The 26,542-nt window shown below is 32.8% G+C and overlaps 2 protein-coding genes and 1 long non-coding RNA gene across 7 annotated transcripts; 2 read left to right on the forward strand and 1 right to left on the reverse strand.

Moving 5' to 3' along the window:
• The first annotated feature begins 1,179 nt into the window (after nt 1-1,179).
• On the forward strand, nt 1,180-5,857 carry LOC120080464 (Pentatricopeptide repeat (PPR) superfamily protein). 5 transcript variants are annotated; one of them, XM_039035117.2, is made up of 3 exons: nt 1,180-1,491; nt 2,471-2,697; nt 4,463-5,857. In XM_039035117.2, exons 2-3 carry the CDS (start codon nt 2,575-2,577, stop codon nt 5,615-5,617), a joined length of 1,278 nt encoding a protein of 425 aa, XP_038891045.1. In that variant the 5' UTR covers nt 1,180-1,491; nt 2,471-2,574; the 3' UTR covers nt 5,618-5,857. The 5 variants fall into 5 exon arrangements, with proteins under 5 accessions (XP_038891045.1, XP_038891046.1, XP_090171155.1 ...); XM_039035118.2 differs by having other exon boundaries at nt 2,479-2,697; XM_090315029.1 differs by having other exon boundaries at nt 1,488-2,395; nt 2,479-2,697.
• A 4,576-nt stretch (nt 5,858-10,433) lies between these two features.
• On the reverse strand, nt 10,434-11,092 carry LOC120079563 (uncharacterized). Its single transcript, XR_005482262.2, has 2 exons — nt 10,927-11,092; nt 10,434-10,847 (listed from the first exon to the last, which is right to left on the reverse strand). It is a non-coding gene; the product is annotated as an uncharacterized LOC120079563 (long non-coding RNA).
• A 923-nt stretch (nt 11,093-12,015) lies between these two features.
• On the forward strand, nt 12,016-13,259 carry LOC120079207 (uncharacterized). The gene is made up of 2 exons (XM_039033369.1): nt 12,016-12,864; nt 12,912-13,259. The coding sequence occupies exons 1-2, from the start codon at nt 12,016-12,018 to the stop codon at nt 13,257-13,259; spliced, it is 1,197 nt and encodes a 398-aa protein (XP_038889297.1).
• The last annotated feature ends 13,283 nt before the right edge of the window (nt 13,260-26,542 follow it).

Genomic DNA, 26,542 nt, shown 5'->3' on the forward strand with positions numbered 1-26,542 from the left:
ACCTCCAACCTCAAAGAAAGAAGTGCATGCCAATTGTGACCAAGCTAATATCACTTTGGCCACACAGACAATCAAATAACCCTATTAAATTTGTTAGGAAACCTTGTAGAATAGGAAATCTTAGGTAGATCCAACATTACATTACTTGGAACTCATTTTCTTTGAACCCTTTATTATAATTATAGCATAGAGCTATTTTGGGTGCATATTTGGTTATTATATAATTTATGGGGTTATAATAGTTTGTAAAGTTTAGTAATTTTTATGTTGGGGTGTAGACTATTTTAGTATAAGATCATATAATTTGTGTTTGAAGTACATGCTATTTTAGTATAAGTTTATAAAGTCCATGTTTGGTATGCAAACTATTCTAGCTTTGGTGTTTGAGGAGTCTGTGTTTGGATATTATTTTGGTTCAAGTTTAGGGTATATGTGTTTTCGGTTGTTGATTTGTTTAATATAACTTTATGGGTTTAGGGTTTAAAATTGTTTTTGATTTTTTTATATTGTATTATACAAATACTAGTACCTTAAATATCGTATTTTGTATATAGAAACAAAAGTTTTGTTCCACCAATTTTTAGATTTTAAGTTTCGTTATTCTCCATCCATTTGGTCATTCTGGAGATTTACCAATAACGTTGAACATGTACAAGATATATAAGAATATGCAAAAAAAAAAAAAACATTAATTAAGGAAATTTTCATATTTGGAGGCCACCAAATCTCTAACTCCATAAGATTGCACAAAAACGTATATCTAGGAGTGATACTTGGCAAGTATAAGCCACCACCACGATGAACACAAATATTCTTAACTTAGATATATGATTAAAAAAGAATGATGGTAGGTTATCATTGAAGAAGGATTGATTAAACATGTTTTTAGATGAGGAGCTTGCAATACTAAAAATAATTTATTGTATTATATGAATTGAATTAAAACGTAAAGCAGTTCAAGATTTTTAGGGATTCCTTATCTTATTCCCTAGTTCGATTTTAAATTAATGACTTTTTTCTCCACACATATCCAGTTTTCTTGCATTAAACGTTGATAAGACCCATAAATTAAGTTATAAATTAGGTAGGACATGTTTGGATTGCTTGGAAAACAAATATTTTTTAAAAAGTTATTCATTTAAACACTATATATAAATTGTTTTGGACATGCAAGTTTATACACAAGTTTATTTATCTATAATGGTGCAGTCTTTGTTGCACCAATTAAAATTTAACGTAAGTATTGCCTTTTAGCCAATATGAACTTAGTAATTATTATTATTATTATTATATACCTAAAAAAAATCGTTAGTCTAATCCGTCGGTTCAGAAAAAGCCATGCCAAAGAGAAATTTCTTGAAGGGGATTTGCTTCTTCCGCTAAGCGTTTGTGACGGTGGGATACACGGCCAAATTTTCCGGCGAAGTGGTCGCTCTTCTTCATTACCTCGGCACTTTTTTCCCAACAGAAAATCCTTTCCACATTTTGAAGGTGAAATTTCTCTCTCTGACCTTGCTTGAATCATAATGAAGCTTCATCTTGCTTTCATTTCCACTACTATTTTTTTTTTAATTATTATTATTATTATTTTTTTATTTTTAATTTTACTAATTTCATTTTGGATATGCTTTGTCACTTCCATGGCCGGAATTTTTTGTCAAGTTGTTTTGAAATGGAGATAATTTACATTCCTACTTGTACCTTTGATCTTGTTTGACATTCTTGTTCTCTGCAATCCACTGTATCGTGTAATAGTTTAATTATTAAGTATTGAAATGACTATCTTTCCAACTTGCCAATTCATTCTCACAAAATCAAACTCATCAAACTCCACCTTTTCCAAGAATGTGTTCATAAATCAACCCCACACCCTTTCTCTTTTGTCCAAATATACATCAAGGGAGCTCAAGCAAATTCAAGCCTGTACTATCAAAACCAATCTTCAGAATCACATCTCTGTTCTCACCAAGTTCATTAATTTCTGACGTTATGACCACCATCTGTTCGATCAAATTCCTGAAAAGGATATTGTTCTATTTAACATAATGGTACGTGCTTATGCTCGCTGTAATTCTCCATATCTTGCCTTTTCTCGTTTTGCACAAGTCATGTGGTCTGGCCTTCTTCCTGATGACTGCACATTACACCATATGCCACGGGAGCTTAGCTCAGTGGTAATTAGTATATCTTCATTTTCTTGAAGTCATAGGTTAAAATCTTCATATCCCACATTAACCATCGGATGAACATATTTCTACATTATCAACTGATGAAGTGTTTTGCTTCCGGATATACTTATTTTCTTAAAGAATATATTATATCACTTTTATTATTATTCAATATGAAGAGGGAGAGAGAACCTCTAATATTGAGATTGATAATACATTCAGTTAAGGTATACTCATTTTGACATCTCACAATTTATTTTATTTTACCAAATTTTGATTTGGTCGATGATAATTTCACTCAGAACTGCAGGAATGAAATAATGAATATTCAAAAGGATTTTCCGCCGAAGATGTGGGGGTGGTTTTCGTCATATTTCCAGCCGTTTGAACTGAGAATCATTTCATCATGAAGATGGACTCTCTTGTCGCAATGGTGGCAAATCCATACTGCTTTCCGAGAAATTTCAAACAGGAACGCCCAATTTTTCCCCATCAGAGATACTCTGCATGTCAAGCTTCGGCTTGTAAGGTATGCCTCAATCACTGAAAAGTATATGAAAAGGTTTGAATTCAGATTCTGCTGATGAACTCTTTTTTTTTTCATCATCATTTGTTCGTCTTTTAGGAAATAAGACATTTCATTGATAAAATGACAAAAGTCATCAAAGGATAAAATTGTGACTGTGAGAGATACATGAACATTACCTTATCATTTTTTGCGAGAATTTGAATGAGAATATGGCATGCATGTATGTGCTGTTGTTATGATTGATTGTTAATGTGTTGATTATGCCTGCGTTCAGAAGAATAGGTTCTGAATGTGATGTCATGAAGCTCGGTGATGATTAATTAATTACGTGGAGAATTTTTAATTATTTTGATCATGTACTTTGATGTTACTAGGGATTTTTCTTGTTACTAAATTTGAACGCAAAAGGTCCTCTTTGAACTGGTTTGCTCATTTCCCTTTTTTAATTCTCTTTTCCTGTTCATATGCTAGTTTGATGTAGCAGAGATAATTTTGAAGTCAGTTAGATGACTTATCATCGCTGGAAGATGTATAATGGATGATTTTTTTTTCCAAATTGATTATGCGTAATGAAAATATGATGAAATGAAGGTTGGAGGCAGTGGGTGGATACCATGTTAAATCACCTTTAGGACCATGTTAGGCTAGCAGCCTAGATGTTAGTTACAATTGACCGGGCCAGACGTGGACTATTAAGATATATAAAATGAGGAGGAACCGATATTATAAGAATTTGAAATTTCACCTACTTTAATATGATTTAAACTAAACCCAAATGTTTAATACGTCGGGTTAGAGTACATTTAGCCCTTTTGATATCTTCCTGATGTGTCCAGGTGCCCTAATGTTTCTCTCTGCAAGAACTTAAGAGGGCTTAGTTTAGGCAATATCAATAGAGAATAAAAGTCAAGCCCTATGGAAAAAGTGATTCGACAAGGAAGCATACGTTTCCGGTGTTCTTTCATCTTAACCAAGTAAGATCTAGATCAGTTTGGGTGATTCATTAATAACATTCTAAAAATAGAGAGACAAAATAGGAAAATATGAAGACAGAGATGCAGGAGAAAGCCCTTTGTTTTCCATATATTATTGAGTTAGGGTATCGATGAATATATAGAAAATCTGGGGATAAAAACTCCCACAATACGCATGAATACACTAGATAAAAACCTCAATATTACAGCTCAATACACGAGCAACATCAGCACAAAACAACCCACAATATAATGGGCCAAGGACCAAAGAGAATGAAAAAAGGGCTTGGAAATAAAACAGACAAGTGGTCTGTCTTAACATTCTTGATGATGTTTAGAGGGAGGAAATCACGACCCTTGGAGAGACCTCACTAATTGGCTTCCGTTATTAACCTGAAAAGTACTTTTGAAGTTGGAGATGGGTCAAGTGACTGATCTGTTTCTGGAAGAACAATGTGTATATGCCCCTTGTGGAGGTTCTCTAGAATGTACTTATTGATATTACTCATCATTGACCTATGGCTATGGTTTTTACTAGGAAAACTGTCGCTTGAAATGCAAGGCAGGATATTCGTGAATGGACAGATATAGCATACTCAATTTGATGGAAATGCTCTAAGAAAAAGGTCTATTAACAAAAACAAGAAAACAACGCCGCTGTACATCTGACAACTATTGGATCCTTAAAATGATAAAATGGAAATAGACTGATTTCTTTACTGATGTTTGCGTTGAATATATTCTCACTACCTTCATTTTTACTTATTCTGTATGCAATGTACCTATGATAGATACTCCGGAAACACAAAGAAGGAAGCTTTGCTGATGATGGTTTTAATATCAACGATACTCAATTGATTCAAAAATTGAGCCGAAGAAGAATACCAGTTTTAGCAAAAGAGATTTTCTTGGAGCTGAAGTCTGAAGGTTTTCCTCTAAACAACTCTACGTTGTCCACTCTTATGGTACACTACATAGATGGCGATCTTCCCCTCCAAGCGCAAGTACTTTGGGAAGAAATGTTAAACAGTAGTTTTGAACCTTCTGTTCAAGTAATTTCAAAATTCTTTAACGCTTATGGAAAGATGGGACACTTTGATGATATAACTAAAGTTCTGGATCAGGTAAAGTTAAGGTATTCACACTTACTGCCTGAGGCATATTCACTAGCCATATCTTGTTTTGGGAAGAACAAACAACTAGAATTGATGGAAAGTACTTTGAGGGAAATGGTTTCTAGTGGTTTTCCAGTTAATTCTGCTACTGGCAATTCTTTTATTATATACTACAGCATGTTTGGTTCTTTGATAGAGATGGAAACTGCCTACGGTCGCCTTAAGCGGTCTAGATTTCTAATCGAGAAGAAAGGAATCATGGCAATGGCATTTGCCTACATAAGGCAAAGAAAATTTTACAGATTAGGTGAATTCCTCAGGGATGTTGGTCTTGGAAGGAAAAATGTGGGGAATCTTTTATGGAATCTTCTACTTCTATCTTATGCTGCCAATTTTAAAATGAAAAGTTTGCAGAGAGAATTTCTGCAAATGGTTGAAGCTGGATTTAATCCAGATCTTACAACATTTAATATTAGAGCTCTAGCATTTTCAAGAATGGATTTGTTATGGGATCTTCATCTTAGCCTTGAACATATGACGCATATGAAGATTAAACCCGATGTCGTGACCTATGGTTGTGTTGTTGATGCTTATGTCGATCGAAGACTTGGAAGAAATTTGGAATTCGTTTTGAGCAAAATGAATCCAAATCAACCTCCAGTATTATTAACAGATCCTTTCGTTTTCGAGGCATTGGGTAAAGGAGACTTCCACATGAGCTCCGAGGCGTTCATGCAATTCCAGAGGCAGAAGAAATGGACTTATAGAGAGTTAATATCATTGTATCTGAAAAAGCAACACAGGAGAGATCAAGTCTTCTGGAATTACTAACCCAAAACGATATTCGATAACAAATGGCTATGCCCAGCAATGACTTGAAGATTGTTTTTTGTACCTGAGTTTGGGGAATTTAAATGTACTGTACTGATTAAGTTGATTCTTAGAAGTAGATGGCTCTATTTCTACCTGTGTTATTCATCCGTATCTCAGCTGGGTTATGTAGAGTGTAATTTAAAAGATGTTTTTGAGATTTATTATATATTTTAAACTTTCATCCTTTCCTAGCTCAAATTTTGATTTGGTTGACTCCTGGTAAGTGTCTTACATCTTTTTTAACATTCAACATGAGGGCTATACAATGATCTCCGAACACGGATGAAAATTTCATTCCCTGACTCCGTTAAAATCTCTACACATACGCTAATGTCTGGATCAATATACTCAGGGATAGCTTGGTTGGAGGGTTTTCTATATGAGAATTGATACAGATATTCAAATCTTATATTTATTTCACAATTTTCAATCTTTGTCTGGGAATACATCCTCATTTTCCACAAAGGTTTTCAATTTCTTTTCAAAACCGTGTGTTTTTTTTTTTTTTTTAATCTTCATTTGTTTTTCATTTTAGATGTAATTTCATTTGGAATATAGTTAATTGATTAATATTAATTTAACAAAATTAATATAACTATGTATGGTAAAATCAATAATAATCTATTACAATATTTACTTATTTTTATAAAAAATATTAAATGAATGCAATTATTTTTTTACATAAATTATTAATTAATTTGTTAACATTGTCTTAAATATATTTAATTAGTAAACTAAAATTAGTTAAATTGAGTTAGTATAAAAATTCTTCTTTCAATAATAATAATAATAATTTATTACTTTATTATTTTTTTTAATAATCAAATAATTATTTATTGGGATCAAATTTAATTTTATCCTTCATTATAAACATATAATCATTATGGATTATTTATAGTTAGCTAATTATTTATTGTGATTATGATTACTTCATTAATTATTAACATATTATATTTATGACTTTTTTTATATGCTTTATAAATATATCATATTTTTATCTCATTTTTCACCTTTTTTTATATAATATTATTTATTAAAATATATTTTCTTATATTATTTAGCTAAAATTGAAATTATTAATGTTGAACTTAATTAATTATAAAGTTGATTAAGTATTAGATTATAGTTCATCTAAAGTTCATTAAATATATAATTATAAATTGGTCAATTTTAATTATAAATTACTCCATATTTAAATATTTATAATTAAAATTATTATTATTCTTTGTTAATTAATTTTATCAATATATTGGATGATATTTAATTTTTAATTAATTAATATATTATAATTATATAAGATTTCCATGCTTAATTTTATAAATTAAATACAAACATAATTTTTGTTCATAAAATTCTAATAGCATTTCTTATGCACAATCAAACACAGTATCTTTAAATTCTAGACATCCTATTCCCAAGTTGAAATATTTTTTTTCTAGGGATCTATAAAACCTTAAACCAAACGACCCCTAAGGGAGCGTTTGGGGTAAGGAACGAGTTATTATAGTCATAGGTTATTCTAGTTAGGTTATAATAGTTTGTGTTTGGGGCGTAGATTATTTTAGTTTGGGTTATAATATGTGTTTGAGGTGTAAACTATTTTAGTTTGAGAAATAAATAGTAAACGTTGTTGCAAAGAATAAATAAATGATGAATGTAAAATAGTAAAAGCTGTAGGAAATAATCATTACAAGAAAAATAACTTTTAGTGACAAGTAAAACACATTGATAAAAACAAAAAAAGGCGCTAAAAGTATTAGCAACGCATAGAGGTGTGTCGCTGTGAATGTCGTGGTAATCGCATAATCGAAAGTTTTAAAGAGATACTCGCTGCACCACTAAAACGTGACTTTTACTAACGCTAACGTGCTAAAAGTGTACTTTTAGCAGCATATGTTTTGTCGATATTTGTGTTATACAATGACGTTGAAAATTCATCTCTATAAAAGTTAAGTTTTAGCAACATATAAGATTGTTGCTAAATATGGATCAATGGTCATTGCAAATATCTTTTGCAACATATGTAAACGTTGGTAAAAGATTTCATTAATTAAAAAAATAATATTCAATTTAATATATAAACCTATTATCACTAATACAAAACTAGGCTATAATGTCAATCGAAAACCGACATCAAAAGCGTACTGACCGACATCAAAGGTTGACTAACAAATATTTATATGGATATAATAAAAGCAATAAGATATTTGTATACACAACTTTCAACAAACATAACAATAACCAATTCACTTCAACAAAATTAATATAACTATTCGTTCCTTCACAAGCTATATTCAACTTACAAAGATAAACAAAATCGGTAACTATAATAAGTACTTGTTGATCCTAAATAATTGTCTTTTTAAGCTTAAATATTTTATGAAGTCCCATCGTCAATTCCACCACACTTAACTTTTTTCTAATGAAGTCGTCGACATCACCACACCCAACTTGAACGGAAGCAAGCAACTTAAGCCTCTAATTCTTTAGCCTTTTAGTAACTTACTTCATGGCTAGAATATTTTGTTCTTAGTCCCCAAAAGAATAAAAACACTATTTAAAATTAATGAGTAAATAAAACCAAATCATTACTTTAAAGATCAATATAACGAAGGTAGCATAGTCAATATTCTCAAAGAAGGAAGCATAATCACCAAGTGGAGAAAACTTTTCTGTAAAAGTAGAGAAAAAATCTTCATGTGGAATTCAATCAACTTTGAAAGGTAATATTGGACTCAAGTTAATCACATATATACAGCTAAGAAGTTATTTGAAACCAAAAATACTTTAAATTGTAACAACCTTTTGAACAAATTAAGAATCAATGAGTCATTTTATATTTGATAGTAAGGTACAACACAACCATTAGAGAAACCAAACAAAGAGAACTTTGTTGAGTGAATTTTTAATGAAGAGTTCTTAGAGGAGGAAGGAGAAAATGGTGCAAGCATAACAAAATGACAGAGGAAAAGAGAAGGCTGAGTAATAGATCCCTTCTCTTCTAAGAACAAAAAAAGGCAAATCGCAAAGTAACGCACAAACATGAAATGCAAATCGTAAATCACACACAAACGTGAAATATATTTCTATCGTAAATAACACACAAATGTGAAATATCATCTTACAAGAAAACCAATCCTCATGCTAATATGTTTTAGAAAATGTGAAATGCAATTCTATTTAAAGAAATAAACACATTAATAACTACAGAGATTGCAAAACCTGTTAGAAAACTTTTCAATCCGCACGTGAACAATGGAATTAGAGACTATTTTGAAAGCATAAATTTGCAAAATCTACATAGAACAACAGCAATAAAGGCAACATTCAACACAATACACAAAGAAGTGAGTCCAATGCAAAGGAAATGATAGGCCTTCACACATACAAGCAAGAAACCAAATTATTGTTCAATAAGAACAAAATACAAGCATATAGATACTCAAATATATTTTATCCTACTAACTGATCAACAATGGGAAGATTTAGTCAGGAAAAATACTGAATTAATTGTAAAGCATATAATCTCAAGCATTATGTTATGTCTTAAACACATCTAACAATAAGAGAACCAATTCATATGATCATTCACTCGACCGTTAGTTGAACAAGCACAATGATATATCATTCCCTCATTTCTATTCTACTCCCCACGGTTGCTACAGAATTTGGGCTGATAAATGAAACAATATCACATGATTTATAACATCTTGTACATCAGTTTGTTGGCCCCTCTCACCCAAGTCTAAAATTCTTTAGCATATACACACGTATATCTAGATAATCATCGCTAACTTGATTAGAACATCCAGAATTCAAATAATAAAATCGTAGTATTTTGGTCATCCACAATTCAAAGAATCAACCAAACGCAATCATGTAATGTAACAAGACATTTGTACATCCACTAGGAGAGACGAATGCAAGATGCATCCATAAGGCATGCAAGAAAAAAGAGAAAAGAGAGATTTGATTGTATCTCCTCAACACAAGAGAAAAGAGAGATTTGATTGTATCTCCTCAACACAAAATTTCTTTATACATATACATATAGTTCAATTTGAATTTCATTTGAGCATATTGATTGGCATCAGCTCCTTCTGGACTGTCCATTACAATGCTGAAAATTGCATATGATTAATTACTCAAAAGACCCATTTTAAAGGTTCAAAACGACAAATGACCTAGTTTTTGAAAAAAAAATGTCAAATGCCCCTTTGCTGATGTCATGACCATGTGAAGTTACGTTATTGTCCTTCTTTTTTTATTTTTTCTCCGATGCGAGAAATCTTCCTCTGCAAGTCTTCTTCTTCGGTTTCTTTTCCTCAGTACATCTTCTTCTTCTCTGGCACGATAAGTCCACGCAAGCAGTTCCGATGCGACCAACTCTCATGTGCAAGAGACAAGAGAGAGGAGTGATTTTACGAGTGAGAAAATGAAGAGAGAGCGAGATGAGCTAGGGCGAGACGAGCTAATGATTTGTGAGTGAAAAAAAGAGGAGAGAGCGAGACGAGCTAGTGATTTGTGAGTGAAAAAGAATAGAGAGTGAGACGAGAGAGAACGAGACGGGCGAGACTACTTTTCTGGGTGCGACCAAGTATATTTTGGTAATTTCACCCGAATTTGACATCAACAAATGATCATTCGACATTTTTCTTTCAAAAATCGAGTAATTTCACAATTTTTTTTTCTTGTCTAATTTTTGGGTCATCTATCCGGCGTACCCAAATTGCATATGAACCCGTGGAGATCAATTAGAAATTTTAGCTCGAAATTGCAAACATAAGAATTCAAAATTAACATCTTAAAAGAAACAAAAAATAAGAAACGTACCTTAATAGAGTCAACAATAGAGTATTTAAAACGTGGTAAAGAAAGCCATGATAAATCCGAAGTGACATAAGGAGGAAGAACAGGAAGAGAGAAATCAGGGCGGAAAGGGAGTAGTGGATGGAGGAAGCATCAAATAGAATGAGGAATGTTTGGAAGAAAGCATAACTTGAAAGCGGCAGTGGAGAAACCCCATTCATGGGTAACGTAGTGTGGAAAAACTCAGACTAAGAGAGAGAGAGAGAGACTTATCCATAATGAATCGGTAGCAGCACGCGTCGGTCGACGACTGGAAGCGGAGGTGCGAGTGACTCCGACGACCCATGGCGAGCGTCGTCTCGTACAAGCTGCGCGACATCTGGCTACATATGGATGGAATCGAAAATGAGAGATATATAAACAGAAGAGAGGGAAAGAGAGAAATACGCTGGATTCACCTTCAACGATGGCGATTAACAACGACTGTTGACCCAATGGTGGCAGTGCGACGAACCGCTGCAGGCGAACAACGGCGGACCCTTGACGGAGATGGTGAGTGGCGCGTCCTTAGTGTCTTACAAAGCAGATGGAAAATGAATGAGGAGTGGGAACTATTTGGAGTATGATTTTGTTTTTTTGACCTCTAATCATGAAAATGATGTAAGCATAGAAAAGATTTACTGTACAATTACTCTTATGCCCCTTACTAAATTCTCACTCTCAATTTCAACTATCAATCTACCAAATTAATTCAAAAAAATTCTTCACTTCAAAGATTTATTCACAAAAAAAATTATTTTATCCAAAAATAATTGGTAAAAAAATTATTTTTCACATTCCAACACTAAAAATTCCTCCACCATATTTAATTTATTTACAACCCCACAAAAAGTTATCTACACCAAATTATTTCCAGAATGATATTTTATATTAAAAAAAATGAAAAAATAGTTAGACGATCGTATAGCAATGTGAATAAAAGTTAGATGAATATTCACCGAAGCTAAGCGATTATTGGGACAGGGTATGGGGAGGGCACCAGGTAGAGAGGGGGCGAGTATTGGACTAAACGATCAGTTAGTAGTACTAAACGATCGCTTAGCTATGATCGATAAGAATGGGAGGATACTGAGTAGAGAGGGGGCGAGTATGGGATTAAACGATCGCTTAGTCGTACTAAACGATCGCTAAGCTATGATCGATGGGAACGAGAGGGCACCAGGTAGAGAGGGAGCGTAATTCGTAATGATGAAGATCTACACACATTCCTTACATGGGAAGAAGTCTCAGTAATACCTCTTTATGTATCCACGTTTCCAAAGTGTTCAACAAATCATAGATTTCATCCAAATAATTCATATGTTCGACGAACTGAAGAAATCCCTTCAACATCTAGGGTAGTACTGTGGAAGATGGAGTCGATAGTCAATTTTCTCCCACATATTTTAACCCATCACTTACTTCGTCGCCTAGTAATTTGGCAACTCATAACTTAGGGGATGATGCAGGCCAAGGTAAATATTTCAATGATTGGTCTTGGAGGGAGAATGGCGATGAAGAAAAACCCAAGATTAACACCCACCAAACACATCATGCAGAAGAACGAACAATCGAAGACTACGGCGGCTCGTCACATGCAACGGGTCGTGACTTGTCACATTTCTAGTAGCACAATCACCATGCCAGGTCAGTCTTATTCTTCTGAAGATGTGCAAATTGGTGACATATTTCTATCTAAGAAGGATTTAAAGATGCGGTTATCTATGTTAGCAATTAGAGGTAACTTTCAGTTTAGGTTGAAGAAGTCGACCACAACATTATACAAAGTTATATGTTTAGTTGAAGAATGCAAATGGAGAATTCGAGCCGTTAAATTGAAAATTTGTGAAATATTTAAGATCTTTAAGTATGACAATGTCCACACATGTAGAAATGAAATATTGACTAACGATCATAGACAAGCTTCTAGTTGGGTTCTTGGACATCTAATTTCGTCGAAGTTTGAAGATGTTAGTTGTTCATATAGACCGAAAGACATTGTCAAGGATATAAAACAAGAGTATGGTGTGAGTTTAAGTAATGACAAGGCATGGAGGGCAAGGGAAGAAGCGTTAGTGCTTGTTTGGGAGTCACCAGAAGAATCGTACAAGAAGTTACCTAAATTTGGTGAAGCCTTACAAATTGAAAATCCTGGTTCAACCTTTAAATATGATTTGCAAGAAGATAAATATTTCAAGCACGTCTTTATGGCTCTTAGTGTTTCCATAAGGGGGTTTCTGAACTGCATTCACCCTATTTTAATTGTAGATGGAACACATTTAAGGGGTAAATATAGTGGTAAACTCCTGCTTGCGATTGGGGTCAATGGAAATATCAAATATACCCAGTCGCATTCGGTATATCTAGTGGAAAAACTGATGAATCTTAGGTGTGGTTCCTTCAGCAATTAAGATGTGCAATTGGGCAAGTTCATGATTTGGTTATAGTATCAGATAGACACCCTAGCATAAAAAAGGTAATTATCATAGTCTTCCCAGAAGCATTTCATGGTATCTGCATCCATCATTTGAAAGCTAATTTATTAGTGAATTTTAAGAATAAAGATATTTTGGATATTTTCGATAAAGGAGCGAAGGCAAGTCGTGAGTCTGTGTTCAAGTACCATTGGAGTCAATTTGCAGGGTATCCAGGTACACGCAAATACCTAGAGGATATCGGTCTTGAGCGATGGGCTAGGGTGTACCAATGTAATAGAAGATACAATCGGATGACAACAAATCTCGCTGGATGAAAGGGCCGCAGAAAAATGGTCATTAGGATGTACCTTCATATCTAGTTCCATTATAACCTACATTTTTCATGAAATAGATAAATTAGAAGACAACACACCATGATAATCAATGCATACTTAAAAAAAAAAAAATTATATATAAATATAAATAAATAAAAAAATGGTCTGGCCCATACCCGGCCAGGTACGATGCTGGGCAAAAAAAAAAAAAAAAAAATACCCTACCCGGTCTAATACCCGGCCGGGCCAAGCCAAATTCCAGAAGCACCCCCCACGACCTGCCCCCCTCTACCAGTCCAATACCCGCAGAGCGATCGTGTAGTGCCATCGTTTGGAAAATCTAACGTATCGTTTAGTTCCCATGCCACGATCGCTTAGGTCTACATCTAAACGATCGCTCAGTTCTATCGCTTAGCACTTCATCGCATCGCTTAGCGCACGTCATAGCTAAACGATTGTGTAGTGCCATCATTTAGAAAATCCAATGTATCGTTTAGTTCCCACGCCACAATCGCTTAGGTCTACATCTAAACGAGTGCTCAGTTCTATCGCGTAGCATTTCATCGCATCGTTTAGCGAGATCGTGTAGTGCCATCGTTTAGAAAATCCAACGTATTGTTTAGTTCCCATCGATCATAGCTAAGCGATCTTTTAGTACTAGATGATGGTACTAAGCGATCGTTTAGTCCCAATACTCGCCCCTTCTCTACCCGGTGCCCTCCCATTCCCATCGATCATAGCTAAGTGATTGTTTAGTACTACTAAGCAATCGTTTAGTCCCAATACCCGCCCTTTCTCTACCCGGTGCCCTCCCATTCCCATCGATATAGCTAAGCGATCGTTTAGTCCCATACCCGCCCCCTCTTTGCGCGCCCCTTCTCTATCTGGTGCCCTCCCCTTACCCAGTCCAATACCCGGCTGAGCTGAGACCGGGTGCCACCTACTCCTACCCGGTTTTGCCCCATTCTCCCTCGTCCTTTCCTATCTTTCCCGCCCATACCCGATCGAAATTACTTACGGCTCGACTAGTCTACCACCGGGCACAATCCCTCTTCCCCAAATCTATCAGAATGCATTGGGCTTTTTCATTAACTGCTATAAATATAAGTAAGTTAGTCTACCATATTTTTTCTTGACAGAAAGAAAGGGAAATGGTTCCATGTGCTCTGATTCATTCTTTTGATTCGAATCTCGGAGCACTACCAAAGTGTTTCAAAGAAGGGTTATCCTGACGTAGGTATGCTTAATAGTAACTTGGTCCCGAGCCTCTACCATTATACCCATAATGATTGGGCATACTATTGTTATTCATAATGGAAAGGACCATTTGCCTATTTATATCACGGATCGCATGGTAGGTCATAAATTGGGAGAATTTGCACCCACTCAAAATTTTCGGGGGCATGTAAAAAACGATAATAGATCTCATTAAGCAACCTCAAACTTGCCCGCCCTATCACATACCTGGTCACAATGTTATGAAGCCCGACTGGATAAGACCGATTTTTAGAAACGCATTTTAGGCTCAAATTTATTTAGAAAATGCCGAACATGATGTTTATAGGAAAAAAATAACATTCAACATAGATCTAACATAGATTTCAAATATTCACACAAGAACACTTAACATAAACTAACACATTGAGTGAAACAAAATGAAAATCCATACCTTAGTTGAAAAACCCAATGATCTTTAATGAAAAGGAGAATGACAAGGAAATGTGGAATGGAAAGAGTGAAATGGAGTGAGATTGAGCTTTTGAAATGGAGAAGAGTGAAAATGGACAAGAAAAGTGAGGGTTTGGAAGGTTTGAGTGAGTTTTGAAATGTGAAGGGTTTTAGGGTAATTTTCATTCATTTTCAAAATTGTGGGGGTCAAAAAAACTTATTTTTTAAAAAGGGTCCAAAAATCAAAATCAAAACTTGAAAAAGGTCATTTTTGTCCATTGTTCTTTGTTTTATTTTCCTTTTTTTTTAAACAGGGGGGGGGGGGGTGGGTAAGAGGGAAAAACGAAAAATATAGGTGTTTTTATTTTATTTTTTAAAATTATATTTCATTCTTTTTTTTTTTTTTTAAAAAAAAACAAATCTTTTAGTGACACAGTAATATTTTGCTAAAAACTATGAATTTTTTATGATACGAGTTAACATGTCACAAAAACTCTTAGGGGATGTTTGACAATCAAGGACAGTTGGGTTGAGTCGGTATTTTTTACCAACTCAATGTTTGACAACCAACTTTAAATGTTGGTGGGGTTGAGTTGGTTATTTTATTAACTCACCCTAACTCTCCCCAATTCTCTCTCTCCCATGTTTTTAATGGTTCTACCCATTGGTCTCCGTTGGCGATTACCGCTACCACATTCTGACGACATACTCCGATGACCACCTTCGGGTGGCCAACTTCGATGACCAACTCTGAGCTTCGGCAACCACCTCTAACTACACTCCGACAACCACCTTGGTACAAAAGAACTCTGACTTCCACATTCGCACGACCAACTTCGACGAAGAACTCTGGGCTCCACCAACCACCTCCGACGACAACTCTAGCGACTAACTCCAAAGACTACTTTTGCACAAGCAACTTCGATGATATACTTTGCCTAACACCTTCGTCTGCCCAACTTCGATGAGCACTGATAAAAATAAAACGGTGGGTTTAATTACCCACCATTTTATCACTCTCACTCTCACCCGTTTTTCCATTCGTTTTCACTACTCTAATAACTCCCTCAATTACTTTGTCATTTCTCTCTCTCATGCTCTCTTCACATTTACTCCCCTTCTCTCATCTTCGCTCTTCTTTCGCCATTTAGTTTGTCTTTCTCTATCTGGCTCGTATGAGTTTTATTTTTCCTTTTCTTTCTCAACTCCTCCTTTCTCTTTTTTGATTTTCTTTCTATGATTGTTCTTTTAAATCTAATTATTCTTCTTCTATTTCATTTTTTTCTTAGATCTAAAAAATATTACATACGACATCCTATTATTGTTTCACTAAACAAAAGTTCAACAATATGTTTTAAACAATCTATCCCTTGATGTTTTCAAATATTACATAATTGTAATGAAATAGTGGAATTAAAAATTATGACTCAAGTTTTTTTTAAAGATAGTTTGTACACTGATACAACATAATAGTATAAAAAATAGACATCAATATTTCTACATTTCATTGATTTTAAAAAAAGGTAAATCTATATTCCAGAAATCGATAAAAAAAGACTATCTAATAGTTGGTTTTATGATTTAAATTGTAAGACTTTGGTTTTTTTTAAGATTAACATTTAAGTATCATCCCTTCTATCTAAAACAATGTCAATAGTTTCATTTGATGACACTAACCCTTTAAGTTCTTTTTAATTTTTATGGTAGTTAATGATTAAGTTGAGTTTTTGAATGGAATAATCACTTCTATTTGAGTATTTAAAAAATTGAATTTAAAATTTTGTGTTATGTATATGAATATTTTGTAGAGAATTTTTTATGTTTTGATAATGGAAAAGAATTAGAAGTTTTTTTTTTGTTTTTATGTTAAAAAAGTTAGAAAATATGTGTATAGTTAAAAATTAAAATCAACAATAGCAAAAAAAAAAAAAAAAAAAAAAAAAAGACAAAATCAATTTCATTTATAAAAACAGCACCAGATACCCCAACTCAACTCAACTCTGCATCCAAACACAGACAATAATTACTAACTCAACTCAATTCTACACACCATACACAGACAATGTAACTCTCCAGATAATAATTACCAACTCAACTCAACTCTCTGCTTTTATCGCGCGTCAAACACCCCCTTAGTGACATTGATTTAGATTTTTCTACTAATAATAGTTTTTTGTGACATGTTTTCTAACACGTCGCTATAAATTAGCTTTTTGCGACAAGTTTTGGCTGTGTCACTAAAAATTTGTCATTAAAAGTGATTTTTTTTGTAGTGAGTAAATACTGTAGCAAACGAGGTTTTGAAATAGTGTTGATTGCAGCTAATTGGATAATACAAAATAGTATTTAATGTAACAAGAGGTGGTTATTATAGTTCTAGATAGTCTTTGCCCCAAACGCACCATAAATATTTTCATATACTTGCTTGTGGCTGACTTAATTTCCTCTTGCAAATTTCAACTCATCAATTCTTTACACAGCTGTATCAACACTCATCAATTAAGGAGTAATTGAGCAATTTGTCGATTAAAACCTATTTTAGTTCACTATTTGGATTTTACAGAGAATTCTTAATGTATCGTTAACATTTGATTCATAATAAGATTTTGACTTGATTATTGATGAGAAAAGTTCTCCTTTTGTTTCTTTGGCTCTACTAACTTTGTATTGGAGTTGTTGCCTCAACCAACGTTAGTTGTCACTAGTGGAAGATCAAGAAATTTTTAGTGACGTCGATCATAATAGGTAATTTCATGAGTTGTGCTCCTTTTTAAACAACCCACATTAATTTACAAGGAAGTAAGTACCTCTAGAATATTCTCTTCAAGATTAAAGAAGAAATTTTAAGAATTTTCAACCAATGGAGTACTACACCACTAAATGAAATTCAAAGCTAAAAATCAGAATTTGAATTTTGATTGCAGCCAATGGAGACAAAAAAATCTACATTTGGGAAGTGATTTGGATTAATTTAACAAAAAAAAAAAGAGTATCAGAGAGAAAAGTTACTCACTCAAGCAAAGTCAACATTCAATTATTTAAACAAGAGTAAAATGATAATTTGACATAGCTGTAGTTATGAGCAATTCGTGAAAGGTCGACTTACTGTTGATTGGTTATATCCATGAATACAAAAATATATCTACAATGTAAAGAGTGCAACTGTGGGTCTTTGGTGGAGTGACCTGCAGTTAGATGAATGTTGATTAATTAATTAAAGTTCTTAATTAATTAATCTCGTATCATTGAAGCTTTTAATATGTAGGTCTATTAGGTCCTCTTACTAGCTCACTAATGATGAAACAAGAAATATATAGTTTTGGAATAATTTCAATTATTCAAATTATTTAAGGAAAATTTTATATTAATGTGATTAATATAAAGTATAATATATATTGATACATTATAATGCATAATTAATTATAAATATGATTTGTAAATAATATAATGTATAAGAGAGATAAATATTTGATTAAGATTCAAATTAATATAATGTATATTGATACATTATAGTTTAGTTAATTATAAATATGATTTATAATTAATATGAGAGTCATATATTTGAATAAGATTCAAATAGTAATTATATGAATGTGATTCTTATAAATACTATAGGCTAAAATTTATATGAATGAGATTTATATTAAAACTATAGGTTATGTGAGAGGATATCATTTGAATATGATTCAATTAAAATTAAATATATGATATTTAATTCTTAAATAATTGATATCATTAATTATATATATATATATAATAAAAATAATAAAATAACTTACAAAATAAAGTTATTATACGTTAAGGGGAAGAGAATTATAATTCCCTCCCATAATTATTACTTTCACTTTTTTTTTTTTTTTTTTTCTAATCTTAGAGGTACTCATTGTTGGGCTAGATGCCCTAAATCTCATGGTCTTGTTGTTATAATTTGTATTTTATTTGACATTTAGTTGCATTAACCAAAAAACAAATATATTAAGATCTAAGGTTCTTAAGTGTACTTAAACATGTATGTGGAGACATACAAGTGATTATGTTTAGTGATAACCTGAACGATCTGTAGTAGATGGATAAGGCTAGGTACCTTATCTTAGTGATACTATAAATACAACCCACTTTGTTGTTATTTACAATTGTTGTAAAGTGCTACAAATGACCTAATTATGATCATTCATGTGGAGACATGTAAGTGGAGATATTCTATAGAAAGAGTTTGTATAAGACCGGACTATGAAATGAATAGTCTCTCTTTATAAGACCGTTGCTAGAAGAGACTTATATTTCACCAAGATGACTATAAGTGACTTGACTTTAATCCTGAGTGAGTTATGAATTTCCTACCTAAGAGGGTGATCATTTGATTTGTATGGGTGAGAGTGGCCAGATTCGTCGACTCAATAGACCTACCATTTTGTAGATTCGATTGATTGGGGAGTTGGGAACACAACTATACAAAGATAGAATTCATTCATTCCATATTGTTAGAATAAATAGATAAATTGCTCTCTTAAGGGTTGATTATGAGACTTGAACAATGTAGCACCACATTCTCTCCTAACCCGAGAGAGGTTCGGTTATAGTTGGACTATAACTAATTGTTCATTAGAGGGATCAGTGGTACTTAAGAAGTTAAATGTAACTACAGGGGTAAAACGGTAATTTTGACCCAATTATACTTACGAGCAATTTGTTGAGGGTCAATTCTCTATTGATTAGTTATATCTAATGGACACAGAGATATATCTATAGTGCGAAGAGTGCAACTGTCGGCCTTTAGTGGAGTGACCGATAGTTAATGAAGGTTGATTAATTTAATTAAAGAGTTTAATTAATTAATCAGGTATCATTGGAGCTTCAATCTATAGGTTTATAAAGTCCTTTTGTTAGCTCAATAAGAATTAATGAGAATCAAATTAATTTTGGATTAATTTGAATTGTTCAAATTAATTAAAAGAAATTAATTATATAAATTATAGTCAATATAATGTATATGATACATTACAATATAAAGTTTTTAGTGAGAGAAATAAATATTTGAGTGTGAATCATATAAAAACTATAGGTTAAAATTAATATGAATATGATTCATATTAATACCATAGCTTATATGAGAGTATAATAAACTATAGGTTATATTATATGTAGTATAATAAACTTTAGGTTATATATTATATGAGATATAATATATAGTTTAATTATATTAGTTAGTTAATATAATTAAATTAAAATTGATTTTAAATTTTGAATTTAAAATCAATAACTCCTTGGGGGTTATTTTAAATAAAGAGTGGGAAGTTATTTTCCCTAACCTCTCGTATATGTGAAAACACAGGAAAGAGTGTGATATGCTTCATCTTCATGATCTATCTCTTTACAAGAACTTTATGTGGAAACGTTTCTCTCACAAACAAATCCTCCCTACCAAATTTAAGAAATAGAAGCCCACACACTTTCTATTATTCTCATCCTTGAGTATAACAAGAAAGATTTTTTGTGGTGTACTTTTTGGGCAAATGTTGTTGTTCATGTTGACGAGTTTAGGAGATCAAGAAGGTGAAATTCGAGTTCGTGCTGTGAACGGGAGAGGAAGCGAGAAGACAGTGTACTTCAAGGGTGAATCTCTCTCTTTTCCCTTTTTCCTTTATGTCTTCATTATAGAAAACGCATGCTTGATTAGTTTTAATTCATCAAAGTTTATGTTCCTCTGTATTTTATGTTCTGTAAAACAAAAATGGGACATAACAACATTCCATTGCTTCTACTTCGGGGTATTCTAAACCCTTCAATTAGTATCAGAGCCAGGTTGTGTCTCTGATTTTCATTTTCGAACATCAACTCAGAGTTGGTGGATGTATAATCTGCATTTTGAATGTTGATGGTTTTATTATTGGATATTTGCTCATTGGATGTTTCGAAATTGACATAGTTATTATTGTTTTATTCAGTTGGTGTGCAAGGGCCTGGTGTAATTTTGGGCATTTAATTCTTACAATCGAGTCTGTATTTAGTCTGTGTCGTTCGTGGAGAGGTTTTGACAGTTAGGTTGTATGTCCAGAAACTCGTGGTTTATAAACATTAAACATATTCTATTTGACAATAAAGTTATTGAGGTTATTCAGTAAAAATGTTATTGATTATGTGAAGTGCACCTATTGAACTCTAAATCAAATAAACTAAAGAAACCCTGGCTATAGCACGAATACTTGAATTATATGTGGAGACATAAAAGAAGATCAAGTTCGAGTATATAGTCAAAATGGTCTATAATATAGAGATAAGGCTGGGTACCTTAACTTGGGGACACCATGGATGCAACTACTTTGTATTTGATACAAATGATGTGATCCTGAATCGTTCATGTAGAGACATGAAAGTTGGGACATCCTATGTAATGAGTTTGTATAAGATCAGATCACGAAATAGTTACTTTTACTTTATAACGCCATTTACTGTTAAGATTGATTATTTCAATTCAATGACCTTATGTAACTCGATCTTAATCCTGAGCTAACTATGAACTCCTATTTATTCGAAATTATCTTTTAATCTGCATGGGTGAGAGTGACTCAACATCACCGACTCATTAAATCTTCCATTTTAGGGGTAAGATTGGGTAGATAGCTAGAGACATAGTCCTACAAGATGGAATTCGCTTTTACCGATTCTAGGGATAGTAGATAGGTTGTATTTGAAGAAACAGTGAGGTTCGAATGTGAAAGCGGGATTGTCCCAATTTTAACATTACACAGAATTGAAAATTTACAGAACAAGAATTTATACATAAACAATAATTTACAACATGCTTAAAAAAGGAAAAGGGAGAAGGTTACATACCCTTGTAGAACAATTTCTTCACGAATTTAATATTTTTCAGTCACGATTAAACACACACCAAAAGGTCGTAATGAGGACACCACCACAAATGTTTCCCCTGTATTCTCTGTAGGGAAAGAGAATTTTTAGGAGTGTGTGGGCCTTGAGTTTTGGAAGCGGGAGAGAGTTTAGATAGACAGAAGTATTTTCTCTTTTTGTCTATGTGTATCTTTTGAAAGAACTAGAGAGCCTCTTCTACATAAAGAAACAAAAGAGAAGAAGATACTAAATCTTCGGCCAGCTCCCACACACACGTTCTACTGAGAGAAAAGATGGGGAGGAAGTTACAACTCCGTCCCATATTAATTTCAAAAATTAATATAAAATTCAAAACAGTTTAATAAAATAATTTAACAAATTCTTTGTAATAAATTATTTAATATATATATTTATATGATAACTACCTTATCATATAATATATATTAAACTATATGTTATATCAAATATAACACATAATCTATAGTTTTTATATTGTATCAAATACAATATAATCAATAGTTTGTTTCTCTCTCAATAATGCATGACATTTAATATAAATCACATTTGTACTAGATTTAATTATATGTTTCTCATCCATATAATTAATATTTGAATCATATTCAAATACTTAATTCTTCTCAAATAAACTTTATATTATAATGTATCAAATACATTATATTAATTATATCATATATAATTAAGTTAATTAATTATATCACATATAATTAATTTCCTCAATTAATTTGAACAATTCAAATTAATCTCAAATCAATTCTCAATAATTCCTGTTGAGCTATAGAGGGGACCTTATGGACCTGTAGATTGAAGCTCCAATGGTACTTGAATAATTAATTAAACTTCTTTAATTAAATTACTCAACATTCATTAACTGTTAATCATTTCATTAAAGACCAAAAACTGCACTCTTCGCATTACATATATATTTCCGTGTCCATTGGATATAATCAGTTAACAGTGCGATGACCCTTCACAAATTGCTCATAAGTATAGTTAAGCTAAAACTACCGTTTTTCCTCTGTAGTTACATTTAATTTCTTAAGTATCACTGATCCCTCTAATGAATAATAAGTCATAATCCAATTATGACCAAACCCCTCTCGGGCCAAGAGAGGGTGTGGCGCCACATTGTTCAAGCCCCGGAATCAGCCTTTAAGGAAGCAATTTATCTACTTACCCTAATATTAGAGAATGAGTGAATTTCGTCTTGTGTAGCTGTATTTTTAGCTCCCAAATCAGATGAATCCCCAAAATGGCAAGCTTATTGAGTCGACGATCTAACCACTCTCACCCATAAAAATTAAAGAATCGCTAGGATTCAGGTTATGTCATCTATGGTCATCCTGGTGAAATGTAAGTCTCTACTATTAACGATGCTATATAATGAGACTATTCATTTTGTGGTCTGGTCTTATATAAAAGCGGGTTGTATTCGTAGTCACCAGGTGAAGGTATCCAAACTTATCCATCTTCTACAGACCTTTTAGGTTATCACTTAAACATGATCCATTTATATGTCTCTACATACATGTTTAAGCTACATAAGATAACCTTGGATGTTAGTTTATTGATTTTGTGGGTTAATACTACTAAATGACGAATAAAATACCTCAGGATTTTACTAAATAAATAAATTGTTTGTACATTACAATTACAAACTATATGACCCACGAAATTTAGGGCATCAATCCCAACAATCTCCCACTTGTCCTAAAGCTAGTGAGGTGTACATCATAAAAGTCACAGTAATATAAAAGTACAAAATAGTAAACTAGGGCATAATATGCGCCCAGTACAAAATTTTTCACTTATCTTAGACTAGATGTGGTCTATCTCGTAGACCCATAGTTTATAATTGTAATGTACAAACATTTTATTTATGTAATAAAATATGTGATGTTTTATTTCAAAATTAGTTGCATTAACCATAAACCAACAAACTAACATCTAGGGTTATCTTGTAGCTTACACATATATGTAGAGACATACGGGTGGATCATGTTTAAGTGATAACCTAAATGGTTTGTAGTAGATGGATAAGGCTGAAGACTTTATCCTGGTGACACTGCGAGTATGACCTACTTTGTAGATGCTACAAATATTGTAAAGTGCTACAAATGATCTGATCCTGATCATTGGTGTGGAGACATGTGAGCAGGAATATTCTATACAAAGGAGTTTTTATAAGACCGGACCATGAAATGTTTAGTCTCATTATATAATGCCGTTCATAATAGAGACTTACATTTAACTAGGATGACCATAGGTAACATGACCTGAATCTTGAGTTAGTTGTGATTCCTGCCTATAAGGGTAGTTCTTTAATTTTTATGGGTGAGAATGGTTAGATCGCTGACTCAACAAGCCTACCATTTTGGGGATTCGTCTGATTGAAGAGTTAGGAACATCTCTACACAAGAAGGAATTTACTCATTCTCCAATGTCGGGGCAAGTAGATAAATTGCTCCCTTAAGGGCTGATTCCGGAGCTTAACAATATGGCGCCACATCCTTTCCTAGCTCGAGAGAGGTTTGGTCATATTTGGACTATGATTTATTGTTCATTAGAGGGATCAATGGTACTTAAGGAGTTGGATGTAACTACAAGGGCAAAACGGTAATTTGGGCCTAACTGTACTTACAAGCAATTTGTGAAGGGTCATCGTATGATTGAATGGTTATATCCAATGGAAACAGAAATATACATATAGTGCGAAAAGTGCAACTGTCGGTCTTTAGTGGAGTGCCTGATAGTTAACAGATGGTAAAGACTTTAATTAATTATTCACGTACCATTGGAGCTTTAAGCTACAGGTCCATGAGGTCCACTTGGTAGCTCAACGAGAATAAATGAGAATTAGTTTTTTAATTAATTTGAATTGTTCAAATTAATTATATATGATATAATTAATTTGATTTTGATTATATATGATATAATTACTATAATGTATTTAATACATTATATTATTTATGAGAATAAATAAATATTTGAATATGCTTCAAATATTAATTATGTGAATTGGATTCATATTGTTAAATCTAATGTAAATATGATTTATATTAAATGTCATTAGTGAGAAAAAAGAAACTATAGGTTATATTGTATATGAAAAGTATAGGTTATATGTTACATTTGATATAACATATAGTTTAATATATATTATATGATAAGATAGTTATCATATTAATATATATTAAATTATTTACTAAATAAATAAATTATATTTAATTATTTAATTTAATTAATTTTTAAAATTAATTAATGGGAGGGAGTCAACTCCCTCCGTCCTCTTTTCTCTCCAAAGTGGGAAAAACTGTTCTAGTAGGCTTTATCCTGAATAGATACAAAGGTATCTCTCAGTATTTTTGAAATTTTTTCCCCTGTTGCTCATCTCTTCATCTCTCTATTTCCCTCCCCTCACCAAATTCACTATAGCACCACAAACTTCTAGATTCTCATTAGAAAATACCGAGGCCATCTTGTGGTCATGCCCTTTCCGGTTTTAGGATTTCGTTTGAAGAACGTCTTCAAAGGTAAGGGTTTTCTGAACACATTTTAATTTTTTGCAATTTCATTATTAGCATGCTATAATTGTTTGGGTTAAATGCATATGTATGTTTCTCTATAAAAAAAATTATGAATTCTATAAAAATGGGATTTGGGACAATCCACTTCCGGTCATGGATCTCCTCATCAAGGATCCTTCATCTTATGAACTTACAAATTAGAAGCACCAATAATACGAGATTAATCAATTAAATTCTTTAACTAGATTAATCAATGTTCATTAACTGTCGATCACTTCACTAAAGACCAACAGCAGAACTCGTTGCACTGTAGATATATTTCATGTATTCATAGATTTAACCAATCAATAGTAAGTTGACCCTTCATAAATTGCTCATAACTACAGTTGGTTCAAATTACCGTTTTACCCTTGTAATTACATCTAACTCCTTATGTATCATTGATCCCTTTAATGAACAAACAGTCTATAGTCCAACTATAAACTAACTCCTCTCAGACTAGTGAAAGAGTCTAGACCTCATTGTTCAAGACCTGGAATCAACTATTAAAGAAGCAATTCATCTACTTTTCCACGAAGGAAATGAGTGAATTTCATCTTGCATAGCTATGTTCCCAACTCTCTACTCGAAAAAATCCCCAAAATGGTAGGCATATTGAGTCGGCAAAATTGGCCATTCCCACCCAAATAAATCAAAGGAATGTCCTCATAGACAGGAGTTCACAATTCACCCAGGATTAAGGTCAAGTTACTTATGGTCATCCTAGTGAAATGTTAGTTTCTTCAGGTAATGGTATTATAGAAACCAATCATTTCGTGGTCTGATCTTATATAAACTCTTTATACATGATACTTCCACTCACATGTCTCCACATGACTAATATGGATCATATCGTCTGTAACATGTACAACTCATGTAACAGTTATAAAGTGGGTCACTCCACTAAACTCTTTAATTAAATATTCATTAACTATCGGTCACTCCACTAAAGACCGACAACTGCAGTCTTTATACTCTAATGTCCGTGGATATAACCAATCAACTATGAATTGACCCTTCACAAATTGCTCGTAACTATAGTTAGGTGAAAATTACCATTTTACTTACATCTAACTCTTTAAGTACCACTGATCCCTCTAATGAACAATTAGTTATAGTTCAACTATAAACCAGACCCCTCTCTGACTAGTGAGAGGGTGAGGTGCCTCATTGTTCAAG

This window comes from Benincasa hispida, chromosome 6 (genome assembly GCF_027475165.1).
Source record: "Benincasa hispida cultivar pf3 chromosome 6, pf3_genome.v1.1, whole genome shotgun sequence".
NCBI classification, from domain to species: domain Eukaryota; kingdom Viridiplantae; phylum Streptophyta; class Magnoliopsida; order Cucurbitales; family Cucurbitaceae; genus Benincasa; species Benincasa hispida.